At 27.8% G+C, this 16216-nt stretch overlaps 1 protein-coding gene across 3 annotated transcripts in view; it reads right to left on the reverse strand.

Annotated features, from left to right (window-relative positions):
• Positions 1 to 4332: 4332 nt before the first annotated feature.
• Positions 4333 to 16216, reverse strand: part of astn2 (astrotactin 2) — a 579161-nt gene continuing 567277 nt past the window's right edge. Inside the window, 3 exon segments of one of the 3 annotated variants that reach the window (NM_001442877.1) lie at positions 4333 to 5049; positions 12964 to 13147; positions 15531 to 15631. In NM_001442877.1, the coding sequence (NP_001429806.1) occupies positions 4812 to 5049; positions 12964 to 13147; positions 15531 to 15631 (523 nt within the window). In that variant the 3' untranslated portion in view covers positions 4333 to 4811. 3 annotated transcript variants of the gene reach the window in all.

A 16216-nucleotide genomic window follows, 5' to 3' on the forward strand; every position in this document is an offset into this window, starting at 1 on the left:
CCTGTGATTCCAGTCCAATCAAATCACACATAGAAGGTAAATCGCATCATAATGAACTACCTCAAGACATGGACGATTTAAAAATGCAGCAAACTGTTTGGAAGCAACAAATTGGTCCAAGAAGAAGTCCACAATCTTTACACGCATTGACCCAGAGACTGGAGATGGAGGTCCCTGATAAGAAGATGACGGTTGTTTACTGTATGTTGACCAAAATGGTGTTTAACACCCAGCAGGAACGAGACGTCAACATGACATCAGATTGATGGTGTACCTCAAGGTCGTGAGGGCATTACATTGTGTTTGGAAAAGAAAATCAGTTTGACATCAGAACTCAACGTCAGGCCAACATCAATGTGCAACGTCCAACCTAAAATCAACCAAACATCAATGTCTAATAATGTTACACCCTGACGTTGTGTGGACGTTAGAAATATGAAGTCTATCAGTTGGATTTTGGGTTTGAGTTGGGTTTGAGTTACCTTAACTATTTGGGTTTTACAGTGTCGAATAAACCTAAATGAGCAGCTACATGTGATGGAGATTGTTAAAAATCACAACAAACTCCGATCAGAAACAGTGATTTGATTGTTTGGCTTCACCAGATGCTTCACAATGAGAAACAGACCACAGATAGATTTCTTCTCTTAACACACAGACGTGACATTGACTGTCGAAGCAAGAACTTTGATCAGCTTCAAGTAACTGATGACTTGTGCTTTTTCGTGTTATATAATCCTTCGCTTTCTTTATAAGTCTATATCGGTTTCCCAAGCCAACCTCTAAATGTGAAAGTTGTAGGTTTTCAGCTCTGTAAATGAATCTTTAGCTATATTTGAAAGGGCTTTAATTTACGAGGGCTTTCATCGTGCATGTATTGATTCATTTGTTTGATAAGGTCAAGATGGATCACTCACAGGAAAGAAAAAAAACTAGTGTTTATTAAAGCCATAACTATGTTTTGCGATAACTTTATAATGTTTGTATTGAATATAATATAATATAATATAATATAATATAATATAATATAATATAATATAATATAATATAATATAATATAATATAATATAATATAATATAAAACCTTAATTAATAAAATAAAATGTAAAATAAAATTAAATATAAAATTAAAATTAAATAAAAATAATAAATAAATAATTTAGTAAATATAAGAAATTAAAATGATAAAATTAAAAATAATAATAAAACATAAATAAAAACAATGCATTGAATATAATATAATATAATATAATGTAATATAATATAATATAATATAATTCAACATAAATAAATAAATTTAATTCCAAATAAAACATAAAATAAATAAAATAACAATAAATATATTTTTATCAAAAATAAAATTTATAAAATAAAACAAATAAAATAAGATACAAAAATAAATAAAATAGTAATAAATGTTAAAACACTTATTATTAATTAAAAGAAAAAATTAAAATAAAATAAATAATAATAAATAAAATAAAATGTATTTTAAAAAATTACACACATAAATTTGCACTACATTCATACTGAGATTGTGACTTCACCGATGTGATAACTTCATTACTTTTGTATTGAATAAAAAAATTAAATAAAACACAATTAATAAACAAAATGAATTAACATAAAATATAAATAAAATCTTTAATATATATATATATATATATATATATATATATATATATATATATATATATATATATATATATATATACATACATACATATATATATATATATATATATATATATATATACATACATATATATATATATATATATATATATATATATATATATATATATATATATATATATATATATATATATATATATATATATATATATATTTAAAATAATTAATAAATTAAAAATAAACATAGAAAATATAAATAATATTAATAATAAATTAAATTAAATATAATACAAAAAATATATATGCAAATTTGCATTACATTCATATTAAGATTATTCGACCTCATTGCTGTGACAACAAACCTTTTTGTATTGAATAAAATTAAATTAAATAAAACACAAAATAACATACGAAATAAGTAAAAATAAATAAAATAATAATAAATAAATAATTTATTAACTGTAATCATTTAAAGTTAATGAATTAAAAATAAACAATAAATATAATTAATAAAAAATAATAAATAAATAAAATATAACTAAAATTATAAAATTATATAACTAAAATAAACATTAAATGTAATCAAATAAAAGTAATAAATTAAAGATAAACATAAAAATACAAATATTATTAATATTAATTAATAATTAATAATAAATATAGTACAAAAATTACACATACAAATATTCGACTTTACTGCTGGGATAACTTTATAACTTTTGTATTAAATTAAATTAAATTAAATTAAATTAAATTAAATTAAATTAAATTAAATTAAATTAAATTAAATTAAATTAAATTCAAAATTCAAAATTCTAAATCAATAAACATAAAATAAAATAATTATAAATACATTTATTTTTAAATGTAATCAATTAAAATGAATACATAAAAAATAAACATAAAAGATAAATAATAATGTAAAATATAATACAAAGATTACACACATAAATTTACACTGCATTCAGACTGAGATTATTTGACCTCACCGCTCTGATAATTTGATACTTTTTGTATTGAATAAAAAAAAAAATTCAAACATAAATAATAAATAAAATTAATAAAAATAAATAATTTATTAAATATAATAAATGAAAATAAATAATAATAAATAAAATTAAATATAATACAAATTTACATGCCTAAATTTGCACTGAATTCATATTGAGATTGTTCAACTTCCGCTGTGTTAGATTTGCCAGCAAACATACCATAAGCACAGTTTTACCTTGATTTAATAGATAGTTCACATATTTTAAATAACTCAAAGAAAACATTTTGAGATTCTATATACATATTTAATAGACCCCCCACTCCCCCCACCCACACAAAAGTCATATTCACTTATTACATACTGCATTTACAATTGTATGTACAATAGCATATGTAACTATCACGATGAATATATTATGGAATATAGCAACGTACTGAAAACGTGTTGAGGCTAAAGTCTTACCATTGGAAACAACACACTGTTCCCAGACCAGCTTTTCTGCATGATGTTTTCTTTAGTAGCCAATCAGGATTCAGTTTGATGAAAACTATGGCTCTGATTGGCTCATCTCTTTTCTTTGGACACTGTAAAGAAACATTCGTTCGGCTACAGATCAAATGCGTGACAGGACTATACTTGTTCTCCAAAGCATTTACTGTGACCCCAATAACAGTTTTTTTTTTATTAATTATGGCAAAACTATTAAAAAAGATTGCTAGAATCAATGTCAAAAAGGGTTGAATAGAAAAGAAGGATTACCGCCGTCCTCGTCCCGCTTGGCTAGATATTCCAAGAGATATGTTTGCAAAATGAGTATCAGGGAACCTGGTTTTTGGAGATCTGCAGCACCATGCAGGTAAATTCTTACATTCGCGAAAAAAGTCGACCGAAAACTGACGTCCTTACAAGGGAAAGGATTATTAAAATAAAAAAGTAACCAATAAATAAAGCTGTCTTCTATTATCCGAGGCTCTCTGCATTTGGAAAACTCCAAAATAATTAAATTAAATTAAATTAAATTAAATTAAATTAAATTAAATTAAATTAAATTAAATTAAATTAAATTAAATTCAATTAAATTCAAAATAAAACAATCAGTAAATAATACCAAAAATACTAAATAAAAACATTAGGAGATAAAAATATATATAAAAAAAATTATTTAAATTAGGTTAAGTTTGAATTTAAATTAAAAGTAAAATAAAAACAAATCAATAAATAATAAGATAAATAAAAAAATTAAAAACAAACAGATAAAAATCTTCAATAAAACTTAATAAATAATAAATAAAATTAAATTAAAAATAAATAAGTATATAATAAATAAGTTAAAATGAAAAAGAAAATAATTTACAAGGAAAATAAAACAAATATTGAAAAACAACTAAATAAAATAAAATAATAAATAAATAAACAAACAAACAGATAAATAAATAAATAAATATAGTAAAATATAGTAAAATAAATAAAATGAAAGAAATTTAAAAATTAATAAAATAAAATAAATAAAAACTAATAAAATACTTAAATTGAATATAAATAAATAGAAATTATGTACAATAAAATAAAATAATAAATAAATAAAAACTTTTAAAAAATAAATATAAAAATAAAACAAAATACTAAAAATGTATTCAGCAAATAATAAATAAGATAAAATAAATAACAAAATAATAAAGTAAATATATTTCAGAAAAATAAAATTTTCATTAAAAATAAAATAATAAACAATTAAAAATAAATAAAATGTCAAATAAAGAAAATAGAAAATTATGAATAAAACAAAATAAAATAAATTAAAATTACTAAAATAAAAAATTAATAAAAACTAATTAAAATAAATATAAAAATACTAAAAAAGAAAAACGAAAATAATAAATAAAAAAAATAATAGAATAAATAAATTTAATATAAATAAAATAAACATTAAATACAATGAAACAAAAAAAAAACAAATAAATAAACATCTGATTATAAAAATGTATATAAAAATACAAAACAAATTAAATGGAAAATAATGAGCAAAACAAAACTAGATTATAATAATGAATAAAAATAAAATATAAATAAATAAAACAAAATAAAAACAAACCAAAAGCTCTTCTGAGTCTCAGAGTCTGCAGGATGTAGGAAATCACTGGAGCCTATAAAGACAGCAGTTTGAGTCCGAGCGTCTCCAGTCTCATCGTAGCTTTGACTTGCCGTAAATGTTGCGCTGCACTGAAATCAGCTTCTCCAGACACACCAGTCGGCTCTCATGAAGCGCACTGTGCCACAGAGAGCTGCTGGGTCGGGAGTCTTCATTTCGGCACAGCAGATACGGGACACTTTCTGTTCGGCTCTGGATGAAACCGCTGCGCAGCAGCGAGCGGCAGAACAGGCTGATCCGATCCGTGCGCTTCAAGATCAAATGGGCCTTCCTGTGGTCAGCAGAGAAACAGTGTCAGTGTGAAAAATCATGCTGTGCGTTATCATAAGTTGTTTTGTTAGATAAGCCGCAGATTCGGCCTCAGTACAGAATAATCTACTGGATATGCACAAATATAATATTGTAAATCTTCCTATAGTAAATATGAATTTAAATGAGAGATTTGTGAGGGATGTACTCATATATGTGGAGCACTGTATCTACAGTATAGGAATATGTTTGATATTATTATTTCACCCATTTTCAGATTTAGACATTCTATTCTATTCTATTCTGATTTGTTCTGTTCTGTTCTGTTCTGTTCTGTTCTGATCTGTTCTGTTCTGTTCTGTTCTATTAATTTAATTTAATTTAATTTAATTTAATTTAATTTAATTTAATTTAATTTAATTTAATTTAATTAAATTTAATTTACAGAAACCAAAAGGCAATAATAATAATAATAATAATAATAATAAATTATATTAAACTGAATAAATTAATGCAAAGCATCTAATTTAAAGAACTTATTGAAATTGTTTTATGTTCATGGACATGTTTTTTTCTGCATTTATTTTACAAACAATTTTTTTTACTTTTTGTCTCGAAAATATTAAGACATTTATTTATTTATTTATTTTATTTTTATGCTCTTTTTTTATTTGATGATGATTTAGTGATTTTTTATCCACCTGCACCATGCAGGTAAAGCTGAGGTTCTTTGCATTTGTAAAACTTTAAAATAATAATAAAAATTAATTTAAATTACAAATAAAATAAAAATTTAACTAAACATAAATACATTATTAATAACAAATAAATAAATATCAATACTTTAAAATAAAAAAATAAATAACAATAAATAAAATAAAAATAAAATAAAATAAATAAATAGATAATAAGATAAAATAAAATAGAAAATAATGAATAAAATAAAATAAAAATAAATAAAAAAACAAACTAATAAAGTAAAAATAAATAAAATATACAATAAAAATAATAATAAATAAAAATACAAAAATAAAATATAATATAAAATAAATAAAATGTAAAAAAATACAATATAAATAAACAAAAAACAAATAAAATAATACAAATAAACTAGAAATGAAATAAAATAAATGAAATAAAAATAAAATTATAAACAAAAAAATAAAAAAATAATTAAAAATGAATAATAAAAACTATGAACAATACAATAAAATAAATAAATAATAAAATTAACAAAACAGAAATAAAATTATACAATAAAAATGTATGTATATAAAAAAAATATTAATTAAATAAATAAAACAAAAAACACAATAAACAAAAATAAATAAATAAAATTAAACACAATAAAAAAGAATGATCCAAATACTATTTTCAGTCTCAGAGTCTGCAGGATGTAAAAAATAACAGGAGCCTTTAAAGACAGCAGTTTGAGTAATTTGAGTAGTATATTAAAACATTTATTTATTTGAATTTGCATTTTTTGATAATTTAATGATTTTATTTTCTCATGATTTTAATGAGCTAATAAATAGGAAAAAACATGCAGTACATTATTTCCTTAGAATCTTCAAGCTCACAATATGATACAAATCCACTTTAAAAAGAACTTCCTTACACAACATAACCTATTATAAGACAAACATTACTTGCTTCCTAAAAAACACAACATGATATTGCTAAAGCAAAGCCTATGTTGATACTCAGGATTATTGGCCTCTTACGAGAAGAGGAACTGCAGTGTAATTGGTGGTCTCTGTTTCATTCCAGAGCACAGATTACACAAACATTCAGCCAGAGTTTAGGATGGCAAACTCCTGGAGCAGGGGCCGGCGTGAGGGAAAAACACACACACTCTCCACTAAAACTACAGTACATCAGCACCGACAACATTTAATTGTGCATCAGTGTACAATGATAAAGCAATCTGATACTTACAGGCAAATCATAATATGCTCTTCCTGTTGTTATATATATATATATATATATATATATATATATATATATATATATATATATATATATATATATAGTAGTGCTTGTTATAAATCATGTACCAGTGCACTTCATTATTTTGTAAAAATAATAATTTGCCGTCATAATCTTTTATCAAAAACCATAACCTTCCATCCTGCCTTAAAATTATTATTATTATTATTATTATTTTAATTACTGGTCATGGGATTTCTTTAGGGCGGAGCTATCATTTATTTAGGGCGGAGCTATTGTAACCCCGCCGGTCCTACACCAACCAAGCCGCTTCAAACTGGCAACTTTCCGCATGGTAGTCGGTTGCTCTAACAAGGAGGCTAAACACCGTGGCCTCTAGCATCTGTCGCTAGAGCACATTTAGTGGTCAGAGGAGTGAGGTTTACCTGCACAGCACTTACTAGCTGGCCTCTGTAACACTATCAGTCACTTAGAGTGCGGTTATCATTTCTTTAGGGCTGAGCTATCGATCATTAAGGGCGGGGTTATCATTTCTTTAGGGCGGAGCTATCTATTATTAAGGGCGGGGTTATCATTCCTTTAGGGCGGAGATATCTATTATAAAGGGCTGGGTTATCATTTCTTTAGGGCGGAGCTATAGGTAATTTAGGGCGGGTTATAATTTTTTTAGGGCTGAGCTATCTGTCATTTATGGTGAGGTTATCATTTATTTAGGACTAAGCTATCGATCATTTAGTTCAGAGTTACCATTTCTTAAGGGTGGAGCTATCAGTCATTTAGAGCGGGGTTATCAGTTATTTAGGGCGGAGCTATCAATCATTTAGGGTGGAGCTATTAATCACTTACGGAGGGGCTATCAGTTATTTAGGGCAGAGTTATCAATCATTTAGGGAGGGGCTATCAGTCATTTAGGGAGGGGCTATCAGTCATTTTGGACGTGGCTACCAGTTATTTAAGGAGAAGTTATATAAGGCGGGGCTATCAGTCATTAAAGCAGAGCTATCATTCATTGAGGGTGGGGCTATGAGTAGTAATTTAGGGAGGGGCAATCAGTTATTTAGGGTGGAGCTATTAGTCATTTAGGCCGCAGCTATCAAACATTTAGGGCAGGGCTATCAGTCATTTAGGGCGGGGTTATCTTTCTTTAGGGCGGGGTTATCTTTCTTTAGTGCGGGGTTATCTTTCTTTAGGGCGGGGTTATCATTTCTTTAGGGTGGGTTTATCTTTCTTTAGGACGGGGTTATCATTTCTTTAGGGCGGGGTTATCTTTCTTTAGGGCGGGGTTATCATTTCTTTAGGGTGGGTTTATCTTTCTTTAGGACGGGGTTATCATTTCTTTAGGGCGGGGTTATCTTTCTTTAGGGCGGGGTTATCATTTCTTTAGGGTGGGTTTATCTTTCTTTAGGACGGGGTTATCATTTCTTTAGGGCGGGGTTATCTTTCTTTAGGGCGGGGTTATCATTTCTTTAGGGCAGAGGTCATTTAGGGCGCGTTATAATTTTTTTTAGGGCAGAGCTATAGGTCATTTAGTTCAGGGTTACCATTTATTTTGGGCGGAGTTATCAATCATTTAGTTCAGGGTTCCCATTTTTTAAGGGTGGAGCTATCAGTCATTTAGAGCGGGGTTATCATTTATGTAGGGCAGAGCTATCAATCATTTAGGGAGGGGCTATCAGTAATTTAGGGCGGAGCTATCAATCATTTAGGGTGGAGCTATCAGTCATTCAGGGCAGAGTTATCAATCATTTAAGGAGGGGCTATTACATATTTAGGGCGTGGTCATCTGTCATTTAGGGCAGAGCTATCAGTCATTTAGGGAGGGGCTATCAGTCATTTAGGGAGGGGCTATCAGTTATTTAGGGCGGAACTATCAATCATTTAGGGCAGAGCTATCAAAAATTTAGATAAGGGCTATCAGTCATTTTGGGAGGGTCTATCAGTCATTTAGGATGAGGCTACCAGTTATTTAGGGAGGAGCTATCAGTTATTTAAGGCGGGGCTATCAGTCATCAAAGGCAGAGCTATCATTCATTGAGGGTGGGGCTATCAGTCTTTCAGGACATTGCTATTAATAATTTAGGCAGGGGCTATCAGTTATTTAGGGCGGGGATATAATTTCTTAATGCCGAGGCTATCAGTTCTTTATGGCGGTTCTATCAGTTCTTTAGGGTTCGTATCTCATTTCTACTCTTCCTTTATCCGTTTATCAATATTTTGCCATTTTACTAGCATCACCCATCTTTAAACAAGTCAATCAGTTTTCAAAGGATAAAATTATGCACTGTCACACATTTTTTTTAAACTAATTTTAGGAGCATTTCAAGTGGATATACATCATGATAGAGGAAAAAAAGGTTCACACATTTTACTGGCCTCTCTCATGAATAATGATGAACACGGTTGTATTAGCATAAACTCAACCCTGATTGACATACAGTTTACTGATTCCTGTAAACTGGGCCCGCCCATGACTTTTTAAGGACACTGCCTTATTAGCATAAATGTATAGACCCCGTAGCCCTGCATTCACTAAATGAAAGTTTTTTGAAACCAAACTGCTTTCGATTTTCTCCCCACAAGCAGCAGCTCATTTGCATTTAAAGAGACACAAAACATTTCTCAGAGATGGGTTGTGGCTGGAAGGGCATCCGCTGCGTACAAACTTGCTGGATAAGTCGGCGGTTCATTCCGCTGTGGTGACCCCGGATTAATAAAGAGACTAAGCCGACAAGAAAATGAATGAATGAGACACATAACAAAAAAACAACAACAAACAAACAGCATGTTATAATTCCCATGGAAAATAAGAAATGGTAAACGTAATATAATAGTAGGTGTGTAAAAGTACACGCTGGTAAGGGTCTTTCATTACAGTGTCTAGCTTTACATCTTCACTGACTGAATCAATATTGACTCTGAAACCCCAAGATCAATCATTTAGTCTCTGGCGTTTCAGCTGATGTGTGAAGGAAACTTCACTCCACATTATATAGCACAGCTCCTGTCCAGTCACCACAAGCTTTGTGTTTTGCTACTGTCAATAAGAAACAAAGGCTCGTCTTTCATATTGTTTCCAGTCTATCAAGAAAGTCCTCTCATAACTGCTGTTGTTGTGGCTCAAATCGCTGTATATGCACCTCAGTTTAAACAGCAGTAAGTCAACAGCATAACTCTTTCCTCTTTACTACTACTTAAAGCACCAATTAAATATGAATGACTATCACATGTAAACTAATTACATAACACCAGAGAATTGGCATAGCTATAATATTAGTGAATATTAATTGCATTTACATTAATCAATAGTAAAAGACTGAGCTTTACCTGACACTTAAAGAAATATAATTATATTTAACCGTAACATATTTGTTGAATGGAGTCTAAATCAGATCATAATGGCATTGTGATATTGGTGAATTTTATCATATCGCTAGCTGCTTCATATATACAGTTGAAGTCAGAATTATTAGCCCTCCTTTGAACTTTATTTTATTTTTTAAATATTTCCCAAATGATGTTTAACAGAGCAAGGAAATTTTCACAGTATGTCTGATAATATTTATTTTGTTCTGGAGAAAGTCTTATTTGTTTTATTTCGGCTAGAATAAAAGCAGTTTAAATAAAAAAATAAAAAATAAAAACATTTTAGGGACAAAATTATTAGCCCCTTTAGGCTATTTTTTATTCAATAGTCTACAGCAGGGCTATTCAATCGGTGGCCCACGGGCCGAATCCAGCCCCCGAGGCACTTGTGTGGCAAGTAGCCGTGTAATAAGCAGGATAAAGTACATCCAGACGTTATTTCTTTTGTTTTTTTTTCACAGATCAAAGCATATATAACAGTGTTCATGTCAAGCTGCCGATAAGCTTGTTGAGTTTTATTCCCCACATATCATTTGTCTAAATATTATATGGCTCATAATATTGATATGCCAATAATCTGACAAAAGTGTAGGCAAATAATCTTGTTTTCACTTTGAAGTTAGATTATTTTGCGCACCCTGTTGGCCATTTATTTTGCTTGTTTTAATTAAGTTTTGACTCATTATTTCTGAGAACAAGACAATATTTATTGCTTCCCTAATAATGCTTTCTGATTTAAGATTTTTTTTTTAGATATTTGCACTAAAAACAAGACTAAAACTCAAAGAAAAGCTTTTTTTTGCAGTCTATGGCAAATTCATTGACCTTGATTTTTTGCAACATAATACTTTTTTAGGTCATAAAAGTCTTGCAATAACCGCTACTAACACTCTGGATAGTTTTTCCAATGAGTATTTTAATGAGTGTCATATAAGTGTTGGTGTATAGAGCCAAATATGTCAGAATTGTGATGATGTCCCAATATTTATTGACCTAATTGTATGTGCAACTGTCTGTTTTGATTTGTATGCTTGGCTCTTGCGGCAGAATACATTTTGTGGCTGAATAATACTGTATATAGGTTGGTGTATGCTCCATTCAGCCGTTTTCATTTCTGTCAGCTTTGCATTTAAGTAATTAATGAATTAATAAACTGTTATGGCTCAGAATAATGTTTTGTCTAAGTTTTACATTGTGTGGCAAGTAGCCGCGTAATAAGCAGGATAAAGTACATCCAGACGTTATTTCTTTTTTTTTTTTTTTCACAGATTAAAGCCTTATATTACAGTGTTCATGTCAAGCTGTCGATAAGCTTGTCGGGTTTTATTCCCTACATATCAGTTGTCTAAATATTATATGCCTTATAAAATTGATATGCCAATAATCTGCCAAAAGTGTAAGCAAAATAATCGTTTTCACTTTGAAGTAAGATTATTTTGCGCACCCTGTATTGCTTGTTTTAATTAAGTTTTGATTCATTATTTCTAAGAACAAGACAATAATTATTGCTTCCCTAAAAATGCTTTCTGATTTAAGATTTTTTGAGATATTTGCACTAAAAACAAGGCTAAAATTCAAAGAAAAGCTTTTTTTTTTTGCAGTCTATGGCAAATTAAATGATCTTGATTATTGCAACATAATACTATTTAGGTCATAAAAGTCTTGCAATAACCCCTACTATCACTTTAGTTATTTTTTATGTCATATAAGTGTTGGTGTATAGAGCCAAATATGTCAGAATTGTGATGATGTCCCAATATTTATTGACCTAATTGTATGTGCAACTGTCTGTTTTTGATTTGTATGCTTGGCTCTTGCGGCAGAATACATTTTGTGGCTGAATAATACTGTATATAGGTTAGTGTATGCTCCATTCAGCTGTTTTTATTTCTGTCAGCTTTGCATTTAAGTAATTAATGAAATAGTAAACTATTATGGCTCAGAATAATGTTTTGTCTAAGTTTTACATTGTGTGGCAAGTAGCCGTGTAATAAGCAGGATAAAGTACATCCAGACGTTATTTCCTTTGCTTTTTTGTTCACAGATCACAGCCTTATATAACAGTGTCCATGTCGAGCTGCCGATAGGCTTGTCGGGTTTTATTCCCCACATATCATTTGTCTAAATATTATATGCCTTATAATATTGATATGCCAATAATCTGACAAAATTGTAAGCAAAATAATCTTGTTTTCACTTTGAAGTTAGATTATTTTGCGCACCCTGTTGACCAAAAATATTGGTTGTTTTAATTAAGTTTTGACTCATTATTTCTGAGAACAAGACAATATTTATTGCTTCCCTAAAAATGCTTTCTGATTTAAGATTTTTTTAGATATTTGCACTAAAAACAAGACTAAAACTCAAAGGAAAGCTTTTTTTTTTTTTTTTTGCAGTCTATGACAACTTCATTGACCTTGATTTTTGCAACATAATATTATTTAGTCATAAAAGTCTTGCAATAACCGCTACTAACACTCTAGTTATTTTTACAATGAATATTTTAATGAGTGTCATACCGAAAAAAAAGCTACGAGTTTTTAAACTACAGTGCAAGATTAAAATGCATTCGACTGTTCTCAGAACAGAATTAAATGAGATTTGGGAGTTGCAGATGGAGTACCTGGGTCCGAGCTCATCTTCACTTCTCCACACAAAGTCTCCAAACTTCTCATAGTGTGAGTTGTAGTGATGCTGAACGCGATACAGCAGCGGCGGAGAGATCTCCATCAGGGTGTTATAGGCCGTCTGCTGCTCCTTTCCACTCGTGTAGCCATTATACAGGTTGTAAACTTTGTCTGCGATCTCTGTGAGAGGACAAAATACTGAAAATTGGAAATCTAAACTCAACATTTTAGCTAGATCACCTGAAAGTTATAGCCGATTTAGTCAATTTATGGGTTAAACATGACATTAAACATAAACAGATTTATTGATTGGTTATTGACACGTTTTGTGAAACCTTGGGAAAAAGAAATACACTTCAGCATATAAACTGCACATTAAACAGGACTGAAATTATAACATTGTGCTTTTTAGATTTATATTACAAGCTTTTAGCTGAACAGTAGAGTGTATTTGTTATGTATTGCATGAGTTTGTTTTTAATGCCTTATTTGTCCAATTTAATAACTAAATAAAACAGTTAGCATTGCAATCAAAGTGAAGAAATGCAAATATTCCCACTATCAACTCATCCTCAAGTGATTTCCAAACCTATATGAGTTTCTTTCTTCTGCTGAACACAGAAGGAGGAATTTCGAAGACAGCCGGAAACCAGTAACTATTGACTTGCATAGTAGGACATGCAAATACAATGGACGTTTTCTTTTAAATTGATTTGCTTATGTTCAACAGAAAGAAACTTGTAAAGGTTTGACGCAAGTAAATGATGAATAAATGAAGACAAAATGTTAGGGGTGAATTATCCCTTTAGGATGCTTAATAAGTTATTCAACAATTTAACATAAGCGTACTCCGTGTATGATAACAAAACAACAATTGAAATGGACAATACAAAGTGCAATGCTGGCTGTTTATTATTCAGTATTTTGGTACTACTAAAAATAAAATAAAAAATAAAATAAAATTAAATAAAAAAATATATAATAAAAAAATAAAAATATATAATATAATATAATATAATATAATATAATATAATATAATATAATACAAAATAAAATAATATAATATAATATAACATAACATAACATAATATAATACAAAATAATATAATATATTATAATATAATATAATATAATATAATATTATATAATATAATATAATATAATATAATATAATATAATATAATATAATATAATATAATATAACATAACATAACATAACATAACATAAAATAATAATACATTGAATAAAATAAATATATAATGTAATATAATATAATATAATATAATATAATATAATATAATATAATATAATATAATATAATATAATATAATACAAAATAATATAATATAATATAATATAATATAACATAACATAACATAACATAACATAACATAACATAACATAATATAATACAAAATAATATAATATAATATATTATAATATGATATAATATAATATAATATAATATAATATAACATAATATAATATAACATAATATAACATAATATAATATAATATAATATAATATAATATAATATAATATAATATAATATAATATAATATAATATAATATAATATAATATAATAATATATTGAATAAAATAAAATATATAATATAATATAATATAATATAATATAATATAATATAATATAATATAATATAATATAATATAATATAATATAATATAATAATATATTGAATAAAACAAATATATAATGTAATATATTATCATATAATATAATGTAATATAATATAATATTATATAATATAATATAATATAATATAATATAATGTAATATAATATAATATAATATAATATAATATAATATAATATAATATAATATAATATAATATAATATAATATAATATAATATAGTGTAATAACTGCACACTTTAAATAATTTATTAATCATTAGCAAATAGTTAATCACAAGTAAAGCATTAACTCTACATTAATATATGTTAGTAAGCCATTTATAACAACATCTGGAGTAGAGATGCTGAACTCTTCGCTTTTAAGCTTATGTATAATGTGTCTAATGATCGTGTTGTCATACTTTGTTAATGATTCATTTTTCACTACTAAATTATGTATTGCATTATTTACAAAGCAGTTATTTTAGAGTAGCTGGTGGTTTTTAAGATCATCCAGAATGCTTAAATAATTATTTGCTAATGCTTAATAAATGATTTATGGTGTGTAGTTATTATCAAGTGTTCTCTTTCTATTATAATTTGTACACATTGTGCTAAAAGTGCACATTTAATGAAACAATCTAAGTGCAGCTTTTTTCCGCAACCGAAATAGAAGCAAAGATAAGATTTTCTAACACGCTTTGATCATTTCTTTGAGTCTTGCACTTCTTTCCTTGGACTGAACTTTGTGTTCTGCTCTTTTTTTTCTTCTTGTGATATTGATTCGCGAGTGCCGTGATTCATCCTGCTGCAGACTCAGAGCTGTGAATTCTGCTCTAGGAAAGTCTCTGGATGACGTAATGCTAAACAGACAGACTCAGATAGAGTGCCATGAGGATATTCACACGTGTGATGGAGTGAAGTACCTTCTGCTTTACTGTCATCCACCATCGGGCAGGAGGTGCGGACGCTCACAAAACTCACATCCGAACGACTGCCGCGACTGTCCACCGCATACAGACTGAACCTGGAGTGGAGCACAGTTAAAAGAGAGTTACAAAAGACAAGCACGTTGTAAAATATATTTGTAAGGCATGCAGAAAAAGAGTCCTGACCAAAGCACTGGAAAAATAAGTGAAAAAGCCTTTAGTAATAAAAATAAGCATTTTTATTTTTAGTTTCAAATAATAGTCATGTGAATAGAGGCTTTTTGCTGATTTTTTCTGAGTGCATTGTACTCATTATTTTTGTATACCCTTAAAAAAGAGCATCGGCACATTAATTACACCTATTTGTTTTTGGACTAAACTTTTAAGGCTCTTTAGGATTTATTTTATGAGAAAATATAATTTATATATAATATAATTAAAATAATAATAATATAATATAAATTGTTATATTATTAGAATATAATATCATTATATAAAAATAGTTTAATTATTTTTCATTCATTCGTGTCATAATTATTTGGAAAAAATGCTAGCATTTAAAGTACAAAAAAATGTATCTACAACAAAATTAATTTTGTCCTTGGTGTAAAATAATTCATTATTTAAATGTAGACAATGAAGAATGAAGAAAATGAAGAAATAAGTCAGTATTGTAAATGCAG

The sequence above is a fragment of the Danio rerio genome, chromosome 5 (assembly GCF_052040795.2).
Source record: "Danio rerio strain M-AB ecotype USA chromosome 5, GRCz13ab, whole genome shotgun sequence".
In the NCBI taxonomy this organism is placed as follows: Eukaryota; Metazoa; Chordata; class Actinopteri; order Cypriniformes; family Danionidae; genus Danio; species Danio rerio.